Below are 23,371 nucleotides of genomic sequence, written 5' to 3' on the forward strand. Positions count from 1 at the left end.
CACTGAGGCACTGGTTAAAAAAAAGGTTAGTTTGCGGCTTTTAAAATGTGAAAAGTTAAGAAGGCAGGATGTAGGGTGGAAAGAGAGAGAGAGGAAAGGCTGTGCCAGCACTGCCCTTTGAAGGAGGTGGAGACAGAGATGAGCTGCACTTCACAGCCAAATGTGAAAAACATAAAATCATCTGAAAAATATACTTCCCTCAACCATTCAACCATTTCTGCCCATTTTAAAATGATCCACCTCACCAAGAAATAATAAAACTACTCCTGGGGGAGAGAGCGGAGTGCTCTATACTTATGGCACAGTTTCTTGCTGGCTGCGACAGTCTGAGGGACAGCGAGTGATGGAAAACACAACTATAACACCACACCCACTCACGTGCAAACAATACGAACATGCACACACCAGAGAGTAAACCATTGCTTGAAACATTCTCAGAAAAAAAGACATTAAAAAGTGTCTATAAAGGTACAAATGCTTGTCACTAGGATGCTATCCTATAGGTACATAAAATGGTTCCCCAAGCCAGCAATGCATATTAATTTCTACTTATTAGTACCCAAATATAAAATGATTGTAGTATCCGGATACAATTGGGAAATTAAGAACAAAAAATCTACCTCCACTGTACATTTATTTCTGAGAAGGTAGAGTTATCCTTCCAAGTTCAGTACAACAGGTATGAATGAAAATGAGCTTGAAAGCAATCATGGAACGAATTCTCAACTAATGAGCCACATCTCTGCTCTAAACAATGAGACAATGACTATTAGTAAAAGTCAGTTTGGCATAAGAAGAGTATAATTGTAGCTGATGTATTCAGACATTTACAAACCTTAGACTAAAGGAGAGTTGGTGATATCACAGCACTGATCTCCCACCTGATTGCGTCCCTTTGCCATTGCTGTCCTAGTTATGTTTACAGTGTGTGTGGGTGTGTGTGTAAAAGACCACAAGAGTACCAGATGAACTTAGGTGACTGCAGTCCTGTTTCCCCCTTGTCTGTTTCAGTGATAGTATAACAGACATATTCATGCCATGCTCTGTTGGTACTGTTGGCTGAGGGCAAGGTCTCACCTTTAACTATGGGTTAACTCAGAGCTCTGAAAGGCACAAACAACACACAGAGAATGCATTCCCTTCAATGAAGGGAAAAAATGACACTCCTTTCTGAAACTTAATTACAAAGCTTTGTACAAATATTTATTTTATACAAACATTTATGTTATGGATTTGAAACATTTCTTACAATACAATGTCAATGTCGGGTAAAAAAAAAAAACTGGTCGACATGTAGGAGAGGGATGTTGACAGAACCATTTACATAAATACAGTGTAGAGTCAGAGGCACATATTCACATTGTGTGAGAAGTACATACATACAACTATTTTCCGTAAAAATTCAAACCGCAATATGTATTAAAAAAAACAAGTTTGTTCTTTTAAGAATAATAAAAATCTTTTGAACATCGATAGACAATATATAAATTTATTTTCAAATGTAAATGTAAAAAATGACAGGGTCCTTCTTTAAAACACCATCATTTATGAATATGTACACATTCCTGAATGATGACAGCAAATCAAAATTGCTCAAAATGGTCTACCCATGCTGATCACAATTCCACCAAACGATCTACTTAGGGCAACACCAATTCAAACATGTAATACCAGATGTATCTGCTAGATGGTGCTATTAACCATTTTGTTGTTTGAATTTGACTGCACTGGATGGTATTAGCAGGGCTCTCACATTTTCTGTATTACAGTATTAGACATGTTTCTTTAAACGTTGTTCTCAATATTCCTGGTGAAATTTTTTTGGCCAAATCATGAACATGGAGTATTTGAAAACAAACAAAGAAAGTAGCTTTAGAGAATATGTCACAGGTGTATTCCTTGCGCTGTAACCCAGGCTCCTATTCATTTCACCAGGCCAGTGTTTATTAACCGTGAGCGGCTCTAAAATAGCCACCTGATAATGACCCTCCTTTCATTCCCACCTTTCATCACAGCAGCAAACCTCTAAAAATATCGCCCCCCTCCCTGACCGATGTTCTTACATGTATATGAACGACTCCATGGCGAAATGGTAACCACAGTATTTCAGAACTGGCTTTGCATTTCATTTTAACTTTGTATTTCTTCCTGGAAGACGAGTAAATGTGGATGTATGCCTGTCGGAAACTGTATAAAAGAGCACAACAATGGACCATATCTGAATAAACAGCCAGGTCAAAACACAATGCTAAAAAAAGAAAGGATAACTTCAGCTCAGACACCCCACAAAGCCACACATTATATGGTCAGATTGTTCATACAATAGTTTTTCAGAGGGTGGGGTTGTTTAAAAAATTAATTGTAGTCAACAATTACTACAGATACTCGGTTAATATCTGGGTCAGACTTGCTTCTCAGTACTTCTACAACAGTAACTTGGGGAAAAAAATCATTTTTATTGATTCGGATTCACCTTCAGAACAGGTGTATAATTTGCATTTTAAATAAAAGTAATAATACCAAAAAAATAAAAAAGGGCATATATAGAATCACTGAACTACGCAATGCATTGTTTCTCAGCCTTCTTCGTGAAACCCTTAAGAAGGGTGTCAATCACATGTTCGCATTGACTCAATGATTAAACCAATCATAGAACAAGCGATTTGTGATTGGTTCTTACAGGATAGTGACCGAGAGCAGAAGGTAACTCCACCCATTATGGGGTTCATTGCTGCAGGTAAGCAGGAAAACCCAAGTGTTCCTGAGGCCCAGGGTCCTCAGCTCCAGTATGTCGGCATTTGGCATAGGAATACAGGCATGGAAGCAGAGGACACTAGCCGTTAAATGCTGATGTTTACATTTAAAAGACAAAACGTACATTTGTTAAGCTTGAATTTAAATACTGCTACAGGTTCACAACAAAGACAGCCCTGACAATGTCACCCACGTCCTGCATGGCCGTGGGCACTTCTTCATGCTCTGGTCACCGATGGCAACACGTGGGGACTAGTGGAACGCAGCCCGAGGATATCATGTGATAATCATCAATTCAAATAATCCAAAATCAATCCAAATTCTTCACCATATTACACACACACACGTACATTTGTGTGTGTGGGCTTATATAAATAATACCTGCAAATCAATTTTGGACACAAATATGAATCCATTATGAGTCCCGCTGAGAGATGTTCCCCCGCAGTGCATCACCCTTCTGGCAAATCCTTTTAACAGGACAGGGAAACGGATCTCTTGAGCTTCTGGGAGTCCGCTCTGTAAACTTTTACATTAAGATGCACAACATGGCTTCAGGCGGACTGTTACTTTCCAGAAGAATCACTCTGCTTGTGTTCAGGGCTTGCCCGAGCCTGAACTCCAGAACTAATAGCAGGACTATCACCTTTCCCTCTTTCACATCAGAATGTTACAGAAAACCTGTGGAAATGCTGTGTCTTTGTTGGCCACTTCATCAAAATGAAGGATAATTTTACATCTGGTAACAGCACATGATGGGGGAAAATATGTGTTCAATGTGTCCTCCTCAGTGTCCAACTAACATGGTCAGAAACTCCGAATAGACAAAGTAGAAAATGAAAGTATTAAAGGAGAAACTTTATATACATTTATATTTACACTGAGTCATATACAATATGTTTGTACATATATGTATAAATATATGTATATATATATATACAAACGCATATACATACCTTAAGTTCACTCTTGGTAAAAATGTCAACTCTTGTATGAAAAAAAAATAAAAATAAAAAATGCACCTGAACAGTTGTCTAAGTGAAGGTAGTAGCCAAAATCAGCAGTTCAATCAGACACGCTGCCTGCGCCCGGCAGAACCAGTTGCCATAACAACCCCAGGATAACCACACAAGAAGGTTGTCTCAGCTATAACACCAAACGCAGGAAATTGGATCATTTCTACATGCAAGGAAGAACTTAGGGGGAAAATGGCATGTTTAAGAGCTTCTGTTAAGCCTTAGAACATAAAATGTAATAATAATAATAATAATAATAATAATAATTCTCATGTAAAAACCCCCTTCTCCTCTCCAGTTCCTTGTTTGTCAGCTGTCTTTAGTGGTCCTTCAGACTGGCATCCATGCCAACTGCTGTGCCACCTGCTGCTCTTCAGATAGTCAGGTTAGCCCACTGTTCTGTAGATGCCGGGACAGGCAGGTTACACAGACACAGACACACACACACACACACACTCGCTGTGGGATCGAGTTCTTGTTCAGCACATGCACAGATGTGTCCTCCCATCTCCTGATGCAGCTTCAATCCGTTAACTTCTTTCTTCTTTGTACCACTCTCTTTCAATAAAAGCAATAACAAAAAAAATATATATATATTCAACTATGATATTGAGATTACAGCAATAAAATAAAAAAATGTAGAAAAAGGAAAGGGAAATCCTCTAAACGGATGTCTCCGACTGCAGCCGCAGGACGAACTTGTGCGACTTGGGGTCGATGAACTCCTCGGACAGCTGGATGTAGGGGATGCGCTTGGTGGTCACCACCAGGCTGAAGTCTATGCACTTGAGCAGGAAGGTGGATCCCTCCTTCAGGCCGCTGGTGACCGCGTCCTCGCTGACCAGCGTCCAGTGCCGGGCCAGCCAGCGCTCCCTCCCGTACTGCAGCGTAGGCCCGGGAGTCAGGTAGCTCTCCAGGAAGGCCTTGGAAACGCACAGGCCAAAAATTACAGACGCGCATACAGCACAGACCACAGGTTACACACACACACCCGAATTATACACCGCAAACTACAGGCGCGCAGCACATTACAGACAAAGACGTTGACACAAGGAAATTACAGACATGCAGACATAGACACAGACAAATTACAAACAAACACATACAGACACACAAACAATTTACAGAAAGTATACAGAGCCTGAAAAAACAGACGCATGAGGACATTAGGGCTGGGCGATGTGGACAAAATCACAATATTTTTGACCAAATACCTCGATATCAATATTGTGATGATATTGTGGGGATGACTACTGGTACTTTCACAAAATTACACAATGAGAATTTTGATAAATAATCATCAGTAATGCCTATGTAATAACTAAGTGGGTGAAGGCAAATAAAAGAACAGCTAGAACAGTCAGGTAAGTTCAATAAATTACATCAGTTTACTGTAATGCTGCCTTTAAAACCAGGAAAAGACAACACGTATGCCACATCACGATATTACGATATACAAAACCCCAGACGATATGTAGTCTCATATCACGATATCGATATGATATGGATATATTGCCCAGCCCTAGAGGACATACACATGGAAAGCACAGAATCAACAATAAAAGCAGGCTGAGGTGAAAGCACACGGCTCTCCAGGAGCACCATTGGCCAGCCCCGGAGGCCACAGGCTCTGTGACAGGCTACCTTGGGCGTCATGTTGTTGGTGATGCAGAAGGCCAGGTGCTGCTGGATGCTCTCCATGCTGTGGCAGTGCTGCTGCCTGGTGGTGCGGAGGTATTTCTGCAGCGCGCGGGCCATGGAGGGGAAGATGGCCTGGGCGGCCTCCCGCGGGTCCATCACCTCCCCAGGAGTCTTCTTCTGCTCCTCCTCCTGCATCCTCTTAATGTGGGTGAAGGCCTCCTCCACCGCCACCACAAGCCTAGGCAGAACACACTGACACTGTACACCATATACACTACCAGAAAAAATACTGTTGTTGTTACTACTGCTACAATTCATTTATTTTTTATATTTTAGGGCTTTTGCAGGGTCATTGGACAGGACAGTGCAGACAGATGGGAAGAATGGGGAGTGAGAGACATGCGACAGATGTCGTGTAACTGCCAACTTCGCAACTCGTAACGAACACGTGGTCAGTGCTTTACTGCCTACGCCACTAGACACCCTGAGATTTACAGTGTGGAATTCCAAACTGTTGAGATAAGTATAGGGGAATAAAATGTTCTCTCTTTTGAATAAACAGTTTCCAAAAAGAGCTCCACTCCTTTAGCGCTTTCCCAGAATGCACTGCTTTGCTGACTGTGTTCCTCCTAACTGATAAAGCGTGATGCTCAAATCTCAGGGGGGCCAGCCACACCTGGAGGACTGAGGAGGGAAAAGAAGTGTTGGACGTCACGTGTTAGTCTGCACAGCCGAATCTACACCGCTGCAGCGGGACAGGGCAGTATGCATGCGGAAAAATTTAAAACGGGCACAAACTGGTAAAGATATATTAGGGCGATCAAACTGTTACTAATGTTAAATCCTTGACATGTTTTATTGAGCATACCACACTCTTATTATTATTCACTAAGGCCCTCATTTCCCATAATGACCTAGTAAGATGCTCTGGACTTCAGCGTCTGCCAAGTGAATTAATGCAAATGAAAAAAAACCTAACTGGAAATCTGAATACAAATACAAATGTAAATTAAAAACTGAAGCTAAATGTGACCGCACACCCTTTCGATCGCCGAGCTGCCGATGCATCACCAGAAAAGTCAATTCGGTTTAATTCAATATTAATTCAAAGTTGATTTGGAGGCATGACCGCACATAACAATGAGAACGTGCATAAGACTTAAGCCTGATTTACACTTCGTCGCACACCCTTGTGACAAGTGTCGCGCACCTCCAGAATTTTGTTAGGTCGCAGAACTTCATACTTTGTCGCGCAGTGCTGATTGGTCGGCCAGATGGAACACTGAAATTTATTGTCATGGATGTGTGTTATTTCACCGAGCGCTGCCATGTTTTCAGAAATGTAACTTAAAACTGGCAGGATTTTGGCGTACTGTCACTCATCAGAGACATCCGCAGAAGCATGAATGTGAAATGGAGTACGACACTTTTCGTTATCTAAATTAGGCTGTGGCCTCCTCCCTCACCTGGCCCTGCGCTTGCGGACGCGCCGCTCGTGGTCGGCCTCCTCGTAGTAGAGCTCGTTGTGGCTGGAGTCCCTGCGCCGGGCCGCCGCGGCGATCATGGCCCGCGACTGGCCCGTTCCGTTGTTCCCGGGGCCTGAGAGAGAGAGAGAGCGGCATTATGGGAAGCGAGTCAGAGCTGGGAGCATGGCCGCATAGGCCCGTGCGAACACGTCACCCACAGCCAGTGCGCTGCTTTGGCATTTGGGGCTGGTACCCAACCTCAGGACACAAGGGCATGTCCGTGGCACTCCCTCAAGCAAGGTAAGCCTGCGGTCGTTTCAGTGGGTATGAATGCTTCACATTTACAGCCGCCTTGTGATGAACTCTGTGATGTCCTCCAGTTCGTACAGTGACTAATGATGGCTCGCGTCCAAATAACACAGTTGGCTGTAATCTAGAGGTTTTTTCACAAGTTTCTTCAGTGTCCTGAAGCCCCCCCTTCCTGCTAACCCCACCCTGTGATTGGTCTCTGTGACTGATTTAAACTGCCCCCTCTTCTAACAAGTCCAGGCCAGGCCAAGCACCCTTTGTCCTGAGACCCTGCACACTCAAACCTGTGGTTTGCTCCAGCTGTTGTGCCTTGTGAATGATCAGTCCTGACAAAACGAGGGCGCATGGTTTCTGTTACTGAACACAGGAAGAAACGATAAAAGTGAGGAAAAGCAGAGGACGACAAACTGTTCCATTTCCTCATTAGGGGGTTGGCTCTGTCAAGACAGAACTACTACCAGCGTACCCTGCTCTATAGGTAACCAACAGTAATGCATAAGATCATTTTAAAAAATAATATAATACATAAATAACTCAGGTCACGCAATATAAAATATCATCCAATCCGTGCAATCAGTGCTGATTCCAACTTCTCTATTATCTACCCAGAATCTAATTTGATTTCTTTGGAATTGTGAATGCAATGTGTTCTTAACAGTGACAACACAGTAATACCTGCGATTCTGCAAGTACATTTCTGAGAATCCTCATTTCAGTTTTCTGACCCCACTGAGCCCCCTTTTGATTGAAATCATTCTCAGAGTTCTGCTGCTTCCAGGGCCTTATGTCCCTCACGCCAGACCAGGAATCCAACTTTACAATGCAGGATTATCAACATTCCCTTTTAATGACAGGCTCTGGGATGTCTGTTGAAGCTCATTTGGATATAGGCTGGGGGGTGGGGGTGGGGGGGCAGGGGACAAGGAGAGTGAATAATTCACCCCCCCCCCCCCCGCCCCACACCACCACTCACCATTACAGCTCATTTCCACATGCCCACCCACATGTCCATCTCATCAGTGATCACCAGAAGCCCATAATCAAGGTCTGGATTGCACTAGTATTAATAATAATAATTTCAAATACCAGTATTCTCTTATCCAAACACACTCACACACACACATGTGTGTGTGTGCATGTATGTGTGGACACGCGTGGACACAAATACTATGTGCATTTATTTATAACTGAACAAATCCTTGTATCGGGGATTAAACCAGGTCAAATTTCAGATTAAACTGTAATCACAATTTGCTAACTTGTGTAGCAAACTGTAGCCACCATCACAGCACACTGAAGGATGATACGCTGCTACAACAACAAACTGTGTGCTTTGACGCAATGGCACACAAAATGGGAAAGGGCTTAGGGTGCTTATGGGAGGGGCTTAGGGGTGTTATAGGAGGGGTTTCAGTTGTGTCAACTTGACACATGAAGAAAGCTATTTACTGTATAATACACTTCTCATTGATGTCATGGCAAATTAAACAATGTGGTAGTTAAAGTGTAGACACAGTTATATGTCAAATTCCTGATATACTGGACAAATACAAGCTTCATGAGTGGGTTTTACTGTATTTTTGAATACAATACATCTGATGACTTCTACATTTGACTGTGCTGGATTTGACACAAATATGTCTGAGAAGAACAAAGAATGTATTGCAAATAAGAGCAGCCATCAAAACTACAATCAGGGCTCACTGGTTAAACGCATACGGCTGTACAGTCATAGACTGAGAATGGGTTTAGAGGGGTAGCATTTCCAGAGGATATGTCATCACGTCCAGGAAGAGCCCCAGGTGTTCTACATACCACTGCCCGGTATGTACGGCGGGCGGTATAGGGTGATCCATGACACATTTAGTCTCACGGGTGCCTCTCACTCTCTCTTTCTCGCTCTGTCTCTCTCTTTCTCTCGCTCTCTCAGCCCTGTGAGACTCTGAAACGGAGTGCATGAGTGGGCGGCGAGGTATCGATTCAACCGCAGTCCAGACGCTGCATCGCAATCCAGTCCGAGTGGCACGAGGGAGAGGAGAGTGGCCCTTGAGACCGAGTATTTTCTAGTTCATCGTGCGGCCAAGCCACTCAGTGTCAATTAGGACACCTGAGGTATTGAGTGAGAAATTAATCACACACACTCACTCAGAGGAAAAGGACCTGCGAGAGGGGGGAGAAGCCATCATGACCGCCGGTACTCAGTGTGCACCTTCTGGAGGAGGGGAGGATTCGTATACTGTTTGAGAGCTGGCAACCCTATGGACTGCACCACGCGGACTCCCTTAATGGGGTATTTTTAGGGTGGCCAATGGTGGTCATCAAAGCTCGGAATGCATTATGGGACATTTCATAAACCTTGAGCTGCATCGCCATGCCATGCTGTTACTGCTTCTCAAATCCAACCTTTGGAACACAAATGACACTCCATCAAAATGATGACAGGCGGCAGGCACTACTGACAACCGAAGAGGATTTTTATGTCCCTTTTTTTCCCCTCCATTTCGTCCCAAATTTGGGCTGACCAATCGCATTCAGCGGCTCTGCAGCAGATGTGGAAAAGTGTAGACACGTACGTACTGTCGCCATCTGCTTTCTCTCACACCGCACAGACATGAGTCAGAGGAAGACACCTCATGTGTAGCGTTAGCACACAGAGGATGGGGCACGATGAGAAGACATCACAGCTGCCAGAACTCAGAACCCCTCCCATTCCAGCCCAACGCAAGAGCCAATCACACATGGCCCTGCGGGGCTGCTAGCCACAGACTGCAGTAGCATGCTGAAGCACTCTGACTTCTAGTTTAGCTCTTGTTTCTCAGTTGTTTCTCTTATTGTTCATGCTTTGGCAATATGCAGCTACTGTATTTCATGGCCAGTAAAGCGCTTGAACTGAACTGAAATTGCTCATAGACAGATGTACAAATGATGGAAACGCACGGAAGATGGAAGTCAGTGACACACGCACTCAAAGAGGGAAAAAGGGGAGGAGCCTCCCCTGGGGGGATAGCAGGGTGGCCTTTCATAAACGACACGTACTTCCCGAAAAGCCCCTCTGGGAAATCTCCAAATGAATTTCCATGAAAACAAAAATGGGAGAGGAACAGGAGCCAACTACCCTGCAGCGGGAACAATAAAGTGTGATCCACCATGAACCACTGCAATATGGAAATGTGGAAATTCATAGATTCAGAATCTTCAATTATTAAACAGAATCTTCACCCGCCTTAACCCCCTCCCCCATCTACAGAGATCTTAAAACTTTCTGAGACAAAATCCCCTAGGAGTTCAACTGCTCTGAATAGGAGCCCACAGACTTTGCCATGAATTAATGATGGACCTGACTCCAACATCCCCGAATGTAATCGTGCCCTATTCTCTGCACCTTGCTGCCCTGACCTCCCTCCAACAGTCCCCGACTGTTCACCAGGGAGCTGGGGGACAAAGACCCAGTTGTTGCAGCCATCAAGATGCTCAACCAAGGTTCTTCTGGGTCTGGTAGTCCCCTTTCCATGCTGTTGTCATGCACTGAATCCTGGGAAGGCTCCAATTACCTTGGACCTTTTTTTTTTAGCTCCTAATTACCAATGCAGATTAAAACACCTTAAGCACACTCCTGTTTTTAACAACTAACGAACCCGCAACATTAGTGTGGCTGCCTGCTGCTTTTTTAGGAGACAAACTTTCCCCTGTTCCTCATCCTCCTCCTCTACTTCAGCCATTGGCCACGCCCAGCTGCCAGCTGAGGCCAACACTCACAGTAGCTGCATTTCACAGCTGAAGGGTTTCTAAAAATCAATCTCAACCCCCGTTTAAACAGTGCAGAGCACACCCGGGACAGATGTGAGACGGTAAACGGCAGTAAAGCTGTTGGCAAAGGCCATGGTATGACAAAGAAGGTCAAAATGACAAACAACAAGATCCAGTGCCAAAAGCCTCTTTGTCACAAAAAAAAAAAATCTGAAATTAAATTGAAATGGTTTGGCTTGTCTGTCTGATTCGGAGAGCGCAGATGAGCACACATTCTCTGAAGCGCATCCAGCCAGCTACTGCTGTTTTTCCCACCGCCTGGTCCAGTGTCTGGCGCAGGCAGACGCCAGGCGCCCAACCACCGTAGAACAGCAGCTTAACAGGGTTACCAACCCAGCAGCCCCTTCATGATTGGTCAGAATCAGTCACATGACAGAGGCACTCTCCCATCACTACAAATCAGTCAATATTACCAGAGTGGGAAAGACTGAACGGAAAACAGTTCAGTGTAAAATTAACTTTTAACTCCAACAGAGGATATATTGCCCCTGTTGGACTCATAAAAACACTGTTAGAGCTGATTTAATACTAGCTGTTCTGTTGTGTGGTTGGATCAATAAAACAGTCCCTGGCCAAAACAGGTCAGTGGGAGTGACCCACCATCTTCCCGTCTCTCTCTCTACCCCCTGACCCCCCGGGCAGTGGTCAGCTGGGCTCACCATCCACGTTGTAGACCTTGAGGCCAGCCAGGTGTTTAGCGGCGCGGGATTTGGAGGCGGTCAGCAGGGCGGGGTTATGGACAGGGAAGTCCCGGTAGTAGTTCTCTAAGATGGTCAGGGCAGCTCTCTGGATACTGGAGGGACAGAAAGACACATTGGCATGTTATTCATTAACAGCACTTTACTCATGACATCATCCTGAACAAAATGAGTGTTATTAATTTTATTAGCATTATCTATCCATCCATCCATCCATTATCTATACCCGCTTATCCTGAGCAGGGTCGCGGGGGGTGCTGGAGCCTAGCCCAGTGTGCATTGGGCCAGAGGCAGTTATACACACTGGACAGGCCACCAATCCATCATAGGGCATATTAGCATTATATGCATTTTTTTATGGGGTAGTCTGTGTGTGTGTGTGCGTGCGTGTGCATGCGTGCATGTGTGTGTTGGTGGGTGGAGAGACTTCATTAAACTGGACGGTGTTACGATGTACTCATCTGCTACCATGCTGAGCTCAAATTAACCAATTTGCCCTCAGTTATGATGGGAGAACATTGACGGAGAAAGAGACAGAGACACACATTTAAATGCTTCAGAACAGAAAACTAGTGGGCTAACCAGGAGGTGTGGGGACCTTCTGGTGAGCATTCAGATACCTCAGACACTTTCATGGCCTTCAAACAGACAACCCCAGGTCCCACAGCAGAAGAAGGCACAGACATCACACTTAACCTCACATTAACCACAGCTAAACATCACCATAAACACCACATTAAACATCACACTAATGCGCCCATGACAGGCTAGTCTTCTCTCTCTGACAGTTTAAGTGGATCCTAACGGAAATCAATGGGAAGGTAAGGCCACAAATGATAGATGTACCTGGAGGGGACTGAGCATGCTGCATCCCCAGGATCACAGCACAGAGGGGTGCCATAGTGGGGAACTGTACCCCCAGCTGCACGGGGGGGGGGGGGGATCTGTACACAGTTTGAGAGCTGGCAACCCTATGGACTGCGTCATGCAGTCTCCCTTAATGGGGGATTTTTAGGAAGGCCGATGATGGTCATCAAAGCTCAGAATGCATTCTGGGACAGGAATCTATTAGCATTGAGTAAACCGTAAATGAACTGAAAACGCATGAGGCATTACAGCACGTGTGCCTTTTAAAAGATCCTGATGGGAGATGGTAACTGCGTACTGCCTGCAAAGCTGGGACACGGATTCTACAGACCCAGTGGCTAACTTCCCCACTGCTGAAGCCCAGACATTCCAAAGCCACGCATCATTAAGGGCGTGACCAATGATAATACCTCGGAAATGGAAGCCAATATCCGATGAGCTAGAAGAATCTGTACTATACACAGATAATGATACATTACGCAGTATACAATTATGAAGTAAATTTACTAATCCTTAGGCTTGCAATATGATCAATGCCTATTTCAACAAAATTTATTAAACAATTTCAAATAAAGTATAGTTCTCAGCAAACAATTTAACCTGGATAAAAATAAATTTAAAGTTAAAAGACAACATGACAAATATATTTTTGGGTGGACTACTCCTTTAAGAAGGGGTGTGGCAAGAAAGGCATCATAAAGCATGGATCTGAGGTGACAGAGACCTGGGGTGCATTCCAAACACTTTATTTTTGACATCCTTGCTTCCTTTTCTTGCCTCTTTTCCTTGTATGGAAGGCTAAAAAAAACAGGTAAAAACAAAAATTATAAATAAAAATAAAAAATAAAAAGTGAAACTGGCATCTGGAATCACGCATTGCCAACGTGGGTGCATTCCAAGTGCTCATTTTATTTGTCCTTTGTCTCCAAGGTCCTTGACTGACCTGGAAATCAATTGAGGTGCAATCTTTGAGGACATTCCAACCTGTTAAATGCTCCATCAAGGAGCTAGGAGCTAGGAGGAGCCAGAAGAATTCTCGAGCAAGGAAAGACAAGTGCGTCTTTTGCGTGTTTCACATATTTTTGACCCTTTTGGCCTTCCATACTAGGACAGGAGACAAGAAAAGGAGAAAACAATAAGTGCCCCTGGTCTCTCCCTTTCACATTCCAATGACAGTGCACACAGAAAGCCATACCGCTAATTCAAAACGCAGCTCTAATCTAACTGTCACCAGTGGCATGTGCTCCCTGGGAGCATGCGACTCCCATTACCACAGGCCAGAGTACTGATGCTTGTGCCCCTGCCAGAACGATGAAAAGGAAGAAAAGCAGGCCTAAGGAAGAAGCTTCATACAGGAAGATCCTGCACAAGACTGTGCTGCATGCCTTTGAGAAGATGCCCAATCCAGGGTTGATACAAATCCAAACAAACACAGCAATGCACAAACACATTGCCACAGAGCACTACAGAGCCTACATTTTGGGCTCACATGAGGGCAGACTTAGACACAGGTTTGAGACACATTCCACTGAGCTCATAAAAAAACAATTCCCCATCAAAGAAGTAACCCAAGAGGATCAAAAGTAGCCCCACTAAATCCCTGCATTACTGTGGCCTGAGTCAAATACAGTTCCTAACCGAATGTGGGAGTCATGCATTCATAAATGTGTGTGAGTGTGTGTGTGACTATACGCATGCATGTGGATGTTAGTGTCTTGTGTGTGTGAGATCTAATCGTGAGAGCGCATGGGTGCGTACAAGGCTAAGAACAGCTTTTGGCAGAATTTATTACCTGTTATTTACCCCTTTCTGAAGGGACGAAAGCAGAGACACACAGACAGGCACTCACACACAAATATTCACACACACAAACACGTGTACTGCCCAAAAGCTAAACACCAACTGTAAGATGGAGCATTGATGCAATCTAACCCATCTCTGATAAGATTTATCAATTTACAACCTGATAAATCTGATGAGATTTATTCATTTCTAACGGCTTTGCTGTGTCAGGATCTGCTTGACGAAAGATTAAATAACTGAAGAAAAAAAACATAGGAGCAAATGAAATGTAGATGAGCCGACTCCCTGTGATGACTTGCCTAAAGGGAATTACGGGTTATCAGGACCTAGCAGGCTGGAAGAGTTCAACCTTCACATCTGTGGCCCTCTATGCTGTAGCTGTTCTGTGTTGGTTCAGAGACGGGTGCGTTCAGCTATAGCAGTGATAAACTTTGCACTATTAAACCCGGCACCCGCACACAGCAAGGGCCCACAGCTACCAGAATTACCCTAACATGACCCTCCATGCAAGCCTAGGGCCCACAGCCGTCGAAATATCTACAACTAAACATACCGTGGAAGTCTGGCATCGCCAGCTACTGGAATTACCGTGACACGGCAGACCAGACCCGCTCGTCAGTCAGCCAGATGGAAACCTAGCATCCCCACGATGACAGATAACCCAGAAACCGCAAGGTGCCACACTTCTGCACTTCACAGTCACCATCTCACGTTCGTCAAACCTGGGTCCACCGCGTCGAACGTGTGACCTCCGTCTGAACTCCACTAACACCAATCACACGCGCCGCCGACTCATTACGGTCTCAGAGGAAAAGCAGAGGCGGCACAAACCTCAGGAGACTTCTGAAAAGACAGCTGTAACCTGCCTCCAGGGAGAAGGAGGGACTTTGCATATTAGAAAGGTACTTTAAGATGAGATTCTTCAGTATAGCAATTTCATTTCATAAACCCCTTCAAAAAAATTTGAAGATGATTTAAGTCATTTAAATCACATTTGTCATCACCTGCTGAATAATTAAATTAGCTTATCCCTTTAAAACAGTCTCACCCATCAGACTCCCCCACACACTCTTTCTCTGATCTGCTCCCTCACTTGAGCTGTATCTCACCTGAGCTGTCCCAGGTTAAAAAGCTGTACCTCACCTGAGCTGTCCCAGGTTATAATGCTGCACCTCACCTGAGCTGTCCCAGGTTATAATGCTGCACCTCACCTGAGCTGTCCCAGGTTATAATGATGTACCTCACCTGAGCTGTCCCAGGTTATAATGATGTACCTCACCTGAGCTGTCCCAGGTTATAAAGCTGTATCTCACCTGAGCTGTCCCAGGTTATAAAGCTGTATCTCACCTGAGCTGTCCCAGGTTATAAAGCTGTATCTCACCTGAGCTGTCCCAGGTTATAAAGCTGTATCTCACCTGAGCTGTCCCAGGTTATAAAGCTGTATCTCACCTGAGCTGTCCCAGGTTACAAAGCTGTATCTCACCTGAGCTGTCCCAGGTTATAAAGCTGTATCTCACCTGAGCTGTCCCAGGTTATAAAGCTGTATCTCACCTGAGCTGTCCCAGGTTATAAAGCTGTATCTCACCTGAGCTGTCCCAGGTTACAAAGCTGTATCTCAACTGAGCTGTCCCAGGTTACAAAGCTGTATCTCACCTGAGCTGTCCCAGGTTATAGTAGCATGTCTCACCTGAGCTGTCCCAGGTTATAAAGCTGTATCTCACCTGAGCTGTCCCAGGTTATAAAGCTGTATCTCACCTGAGCTGTCCCAGGTTATAAAGCTGTATCTCACCTGAGCTGTCCCAGGTTACAAAGCTGTATCTCACCTGAGCTGTCCCAGGTTATAAAGCTGTATCTCACCTGAGCTGTCCCAGGTTATAATGATGTACCTCACCTGAGCTGTCCCAGGTTATAAAGCTGCATCTCACCTGAGCTGTCCCAGGTTATAAAGCTGTATCTCACCTGAGCTGTCCCAGGTTATAAAGCTGTATCTCACCTGAGCTGTCCCAGGTTACAAAGCTGTATCTCAACTGAGCTGTCCCAGGTTACAAAGCTGTATCTCACCTGAGCTGTCCCAGGTTATAGTAGCATGTCTCACCTGAGCTGTCCCAGGTTATAAAGCTGTATCTCACCTGAGCTGTCCCAGGTTATAAAGCTGTATCTCACCTGAGCTGTCCCAGGTTACAGTGCTGTGTCTCACCTGAGCTGTCCCAGGTTATAAAGCTGTATCTCACCTGAGCTGTCCCAGGTTACAGTGCTGTGTCTCACCTGAGCTGTCCCAGGTTATAGTGGCGTGTCTCTCCGTCGGTGGAGCGTGTGACGCACACAGAGAAGCAGGGCTGCAGCTGTCTGAGCTCCAGGAGCACGATGGCCAGGTAGTGAATGAACAGCAGAGCGTCCACCAGCGACACGGCGTACTGCACTATGCCCTGATAGTTCTTATCCTGAGAGATAGAGAGAGAGCATTAATGCAGACACAAACACACGTACATGTGCACACACACACACACACACACATACACGCACGTGCACACATGCTCATACACGCATACACAAGCATACAAACGCACACACCCCTACAAACCCCCCCGCAGGACCCAGCGAGCCGCCCCAGGCACCTGCGTGTCCAGGATGCGCACGCCGTAGAAGAGCCAGTAGGAGACGACGAAGAGCAGCACCAGCACCATGAGCAGCGCCCGGAGGACGAAGACGCGCGGCAGGCCGGCGCGGGGCCGGCGCAGGAACAGCGCCCAGACGCCGATGAGGAGGATGAGCAGCTTGAAGGCCACGGAGATGAAGAGGCCCTCGCAGGCCGTCCCGCAGGGCTCCAGCTGCTCGGGCCAGAGCGCGTGCGGCAGCGCCAGGAAGGCCAGCGGCGTCAGCAGCACCAGCAGGCCCAGCACCGCCGCCGCCGCCGGGCCCAGGTAGCGCCGGCAGCCCCGCTGCACGCCGTCCTCCGGCTCCTTGCCGACGCGCACGATGTCCTCCTGCGACAGGCTGTGCTCCGACGTGCCCGTCACCGCCGTCGTCGTCTCGCCCCAGTTGTCGTCCTGAGAGGCGGTCGGACAGACAGACAGACAGACAGACACAATGTCAATGCCTGGAAAAGACTAAAACTAAGTCCAGATAAGCAGACAGACAGACAGACAAATGGACAGACAGACAGACAGACAGAGAGACTGTCTGAGATGGAGAAAGACAGGAACACAGACAGACAGCAGATATAGGGTACACAGAATGCAAATAAATTTCACAGTTGGATTGACATTGTCTGACATTGTCTGGACAGCCTCAGAAGCTTACGATGCCATGAGACTGTCCGGGGCAGAGGGGGTTGATCATTATTCACGAGAGTTAAACCGGCCCTGTCAATAATGATCAACACTCCCCCCCCCCAACCCCCTCAGCATGGAAAAGTGCTCGGGGTCAGATTAAAAAGCCTTAGTGGATTAATGCATTTAGAGATATTTCACAGTTTTTATTGTTGTCTGCATATTTGTTTATTTACTCACTTACTTACTGCCTTTGAACCCAGCATCATCCCCTTTCAAAATTCTAACCATGCTCTCTTCTTGTTCAGTCAGTGAAATTACTTTTTCTTTTCTTGGGTGGGTGGGGTGGAATTTGTGATGAAGGCCTGAATTGTTCTGATCCACGATCCAAGCTGCGGAATAAGTTCTAAAAACTCTCGGGGGTAGGAATATTTGAAAAAAGAAAATAAACATATTTGAGATACTAAATGCTTAATCTCCCGGTGGTTGCCTGGCTGACTGGCTGCCTGCCTGCCTGCCTGCTTGCTCGCTTGCCTGCTCGCTTGCTGGCGTACGTCTTTGTCTGTTTTCAGCCGCATTGCAATGAGGTAAACACAGGAGGGGAGACGGGGAGGAAAACCAGTCAGCGAAGCGCTCAGTGTTCAACACTTACCCGCCAGCTCAAATGAACCAAAGCCCTAAAATCTGCCCAATAGCTCACCGGCTTAATAGCCGTACTGCACGGTCAGGATGCATTCGAAGGCAAATTTATATTTATATACAGAGCTGTATTTTTTTTAAATGATAAAAAGGTCAATTCATATTTTGCCTGGCTGCTGAAAGTAAACCTTCAACACATTGAAAACTGCAACACATTGTACGCTCTAATTGTCCTATGCCTGTGTGTGAATGTACACTTTGGGCCCCCAATGGGGTAATCAGGGGGTTAAAGGTCAATATCCTAGTATCCATCACAGCCACTGCCATGCATTCAGGAAGCTTGAGGGAAAAATCAGCCCCTTTCTCTGGCTCAGCTCATTTCCGCTCTATTGTTCCAGCGCTGATGAAGTGTTTCAGGGAAGCGGGGATGTTATCTTTACATCACGCTGGCGTGAGAAAGTTCTGCCTGCTCCTGAAGAAAACGGCGCGGGCGCGGGCGAGGGAGCGCTAGCCATCGGCCGATACGGAAAGGGACGGCTTGCGCGCGAGAGAGAGAGGAGAAAGGAGAGAGGGGAGAAGACAAAAAAGAAACCGCTGAAACGGGCGCTAAATTCCCTGACGTCCGCGCGACGAGACAGCTACGCGCAGGCCGCGGCGGCTCCTCAAACCGCAACGCTGCTGACGAGGCGCTTCCAACGCGGCCCGTCCTCCCCAGAGAAAACGCCCAGAGCTGGGGGACGCGGCTGAGGGGGGAGGGGGGAGGGGCGAGGGGGATGGTGGACCCACGTGCCGCATGCTCGAGAAGAAGAGGGCGTCGCCGGGAGGGCAATTTCAAAGCCCATCTCGGCCGAAAGGACAAAATGGCCCCCGGCAGAGCGGAAACAGCCTTCGTAACTGCGGGGCGGTGAACGAGCACGTGCGAAACAGAAATAACAACGCGGCGTCCGTCCCCGCCTACATTTCCCAGAGTGCCGGAGGGTGTGGCCAGGCTGACCCCTTCGTCCGCCCCGTGGCTGAGGACCCAGCCGTAACCAGGCCAGAAACTCCGCAACCGGGCCTGTGTGGTTACATAACCGAAAGGTCATTCTCTCCCCTGCTATCTTTATTAAGGTCGACTTGAATAACACGCACGGATAAAGACCTGAATAAAACAAATAGCCTTATCACTAATGTTAGCGCAAAGATCACAACAAAATGAATGCCTGGTAGCCATGATTAAAACTTCACATATATTCTCTTAATGCTCTTTGGATCAAATGATAACAGCACTATCGCTTCTAAAACTATTCATGAATAAATGAACAAATAAATGAATGACTATAACAGTCAGACGGAAAGATTAAAGACAGAGGAATGACAGATAGACTGTTAGACAGATTAATTTCAGGAAGACTGGCATATAGATAAAATACAGAGACAGACTGATAGATGGACACATGAGAGATTAGACAGATTAAAGGCAGAGAGTGATAAATGGATGACAGATGGATCGTCTGATAGGTAATTAGAGGGATGACTAATCGACACAAATAAATGAGGGAAAGACTGATAGACAAATGCACAAACGACAGATAGACAGGCTGATAAATAAAAGAAGGACAGCAAATGGACAGGCTAATAGATAGTTAAATGAAGGACAGACAGACAGACTGATAAGCAGACAGACAGATCAATGACATCCTCACTCCTCACTCAAATAGTTGATCATGTCGCAGAAGAGTAGAGGAGCGTACATCTTCTCCAAAAAGTCCCTTCCTCCACTACGCACCAATCATTGAGCTGAGTGCCCACTGTGGGCAGGACCCTAACAGACATAACCCCTCTGCCCACCCCCACCACCCTCTCCTCCTCTTCTAAACAACTACAGCCATCTATCATCCATCAGAGAACACTGTCACATGGAGCTTTGAAAAATGAAGCAGCCAAGGGCAAGAGCAATCTAACACACACCAAGAGTCATCTTCACCACAGGACTAGGTTGGTCCCAACTCATTTTGGTCCAATCAGGAAGGGAATTTTAATTCAATGCATGAATTGAAAAATGCCAACAAAGAATTTCTACACTTACGTATTGAATTTCACTTTCCTGAAATGGCTGAATTTAAACCGACCAAGTCAACTTCCTACTTTCTGCTCCTAAAAGGATAGTTCACTTTATGGAGTACTTCATATTATTTCAGACAGTGTATGTCTTCTATTTGCACAGGCAGTTTTCATGTACATTGAAAGATATTTTAGATACTTACTAACAATCTGGCAACTTTGCAATAGTGGGAATCAAGGCATTCAAGGGTTCCTGGTCTAAAGCAATAAAATACTCAATGAACTCCAAAGTAGTTTTCACTGTGATGTTTTGCCATCAGAGGTGGTATGTATCAATATTATACTTGCCCATAATTAGAAAATATACTTGGAAATTAATTTTTAGTCTTATTTTTGGTTGAAACTATTTCCAATGGTTATGCAAACTGCGCTCAAAGAAACAGTGGCACAACTTCCAACATCAGCATCAGCATGTGTACTTAGGACTGAAGAGCTTGTGCTGCTTGAAAACTATGACCCTAACCCTAACCCTATAGAAAGAAGAGCAACACATGCCCTGTGGGGGCGTGGCCTCCAGCAGCAGGAAAGACAGACGGTTGGGTCCGTCTGCTCCCGGGCTTCAGAGACGAGCAGGAATGAGCGAGAACTCGGACACCCCACAATCGAGAGGCCCTTCAGAAGGCCTGAGTGGGGAGAAGAAATTGTGATTCTTTAGGATTGCGCTCCACGGGCGCCTGCGCTCTCTAGGTGTCGGGCCTGCCACGGAGAGAAAGCCGGGCGCTCGAGGCGGACACTTAATGCACGGACGTGCACCGTGGTCACCTGGGGGGTCTAAATAACCCGCACACGGCCTAATCTCCGCCTGACTCACACTCATCAGACAAATTAGGTGAAGAGAGAGAGAGAGAGAGAGTGAGAGCTATTTTTAAATCAGTGTCAGCCCCACCCCCTGCCAAACATTTAACGGTGTCCTGAGGTGAACCCGTGTCCTCGAACGTAATCCCCACACACAGCTGTGAACTGGAGCCCCTCCAGAGTGGAAGCGCAAAGCGGTGCGCTCCTGAACCCCGTGTCATCTGAGAACGCAAGACGAAGGCTGCAGGAAAGGCAGCAGATAAAAGGTGCGTAAACAGGCGTGGGATCGGCCCACTGGATCTGCTGCGCTCCACCCGCTTCCACTTCCTTTATATTCAGAACACGAGCGCCAAGAGCGGCAGAAGGTCCCGCTCGACAGCTGAACTCGGGCCTTCATGGCTGGAATACAAAACACCTGCGCCTGCTCGATACCTCCAATACGTACTCTACCCCAGGTCCTGTGGGCCGCAGGTATCTGATCCAACCATGCACTACACGACACATTGCTTTACCTCATTGGTTCAGGAGGAAAGCTCATTAGTGAAATCAGGTGATGTAGGAGACGGTTTGGGTAAAATATCTGCAGAAACTGTGTCCCGCAGTGCCTGGAGTTGAATAGCCCTGCTCCCATGCAACAGAAACACCCCAGCAGCCGAACGCAGAAAATACACTGCTGCACCTGCTCACAACCTCTAATCCAACAGATACGTACCCACACTCAAAACTCTTGCAGACTCCTGAAGTAGAAGCCCATTTTGCACTCTACCCACTTTACACAAGTCATGCTAAGCACACTATGCTAAATCCCAGCTTTCCGTGCGCCTGTGCTGTTTACCTGCACAGCCAGACAGAGATTTATACACTGGCAAGCAAACGGGGGACTTCTTTCAGAAACGAGAGGTTCCCAGTGATACACAGTGATACCGTCGAGCTGAGAGAGGAATCCTAATTAAAGACAGACGGAGGGAGGGAAAGGAAGCGAGAGAGAAGGACGAGGGAGCAGGAGAAGACATGAAAGAAAGGGAAGAGAGTTTTTCTGGACCTGTCATCTTAATTAGAGTCGAAGAAAGAGAATAGGAGGGAGATAGGAATGGAGGGGGAGAACAGAGGGAGACAGAGAGGGAGGGAGCTGCAGAGGGAAAGGAGAAGTGCAGCTAAATGGATGGATTTATAGTAAATGGGCTCATTAAAGCACTCCAACTCTCCATGCCACTGTAACCAGACCACGCTCACGGGAGAAGACTGATCTGACATTAGCAGCCAAAACCGGACAGAATGAGCTTTCATTCATCATTTCAAAAAAGCTCAGCCGTAGACACACAGCGGCCAACGAAAGGGCAATCTATTGGCTGCACAAGCTCACACATCCTTAAAACCTCTTACATCCAATCATTTTCAATTACTTTAAGTGCTTCATTCTCACAGATTAACTTCACATTAATCAGAGCCTCAGACCACACACTGCCAGACTCTTTGCACACGACCCAGGAGAATGTATAACCGACACTGAAATGCAGGAAAAACGAAAATCTCTCTTGGATTTATAACGTCACAGGCTCAGTTGCAGATTTCAACATGTCTGGTCTAATTAACGTCTAGAGATATGAACATCAGTCTGTCAAGCAGAATGGCAAAAGATCAGAGTGTAAACTATGACTGCAGGCAACGGCAATTTACCATGCACTCAGATTAACTTCCCTCTTTGACTCCAATATCCCACAATGCAACATTGACACTCATGTCTTACTCACCGAGGATCCAACAATCTGCTATTTACCAGAAAAGTCAACAAAAAGCTCTGCTTTGCTGCACCAATTAGAATGAGGAAGACCAGACCCCCATATTCTCATTTAAGGCTGTAGAAGTGACCAATCACAAAGACAGGTCAAATTTTAATCAAATGTAATCACATGTCAATTATATGCAGTCATAGTTTTTCTAACTGAGTGAGCCAACTTCATACAGCCCCTTAAAACCATCCGACTTTGAACGGCCTAAAAGAAAATGGAAGACTAAAAGGACAAACTTCTGGGTAGGGCGGTAGGACACAGGTTATAGAGTGAGGATAAATGAATTGTCAAACCAGCTGCCATTGTATCCTATAAATGGCTTTTAGAACAAGGCAAAGGCACTCAATGGCAGGAAGTGCCCTTTTCCCCTGAAGGGTTAACGTCATGACATAACCACTCCATCACTCATACACT

The 23,371-nt window shown here is 46.0% G+C and overlaps 1 protein-coding gene across 7 annotated transcripts in view; it reads right to left on the reverse strand.

Moving 5' to 3' along the window:
• Positions 1–1,179: 1,179 nt before the first annotated feature.
• LOC118224246 (vang-like protein 1) overlaps positions 1,180–23,371 on the reverse strand; it is a 58,037-nt gene continuing 35,845 nt past the window's right edge. For all 7 annotated transcript variants that reach the window (XM_035411559.1, XM_035411558.1, XM_035411563.1 and 4 more), the window contains 6 exons: positions 16,977–17,408; positions 16,627–16,802; positions 11,653–11,786; positions 6,878–7,010; positions 5,415–5,649; positions 1,180–4,693 (listed from right to left, as the gene is read on the reverse strand). In XM_035411559.1, the coding sequence (XP_035267450.1) occupies positions 4,433–4,693; positions 5,415–5,649; positions 6,878–7,010; positions 11,653–11,786; positions 16,627–16,802; positions 16,977–17,408 (1,371 nt within the window). In that variant the 3' untranslated portion in view covers positions 1,180–4,432. The remainder of the gene's footprint in view (positions 4,694–5,414; positions 5,650–6,877; positions 7,011–11,652; positions 11,787–16,626; positions 16,803–16,976; positions 17,409–23,371) is intronic.

Source organism: Anguilla anguilla, chromosome 3 (assembly GCF_013347855.1).
Source record: "Anguilla anguilla isolate fAngAng1 chromosome 3, fAngAng1.pri, whole genome shotgun sequence".
Lineage (NCBI taxonomy): Eukaryota > Metazoa > Chordata > Actinopteri > Anguilliformes > Anguillidae > Anguilla > Anguilla anguilla.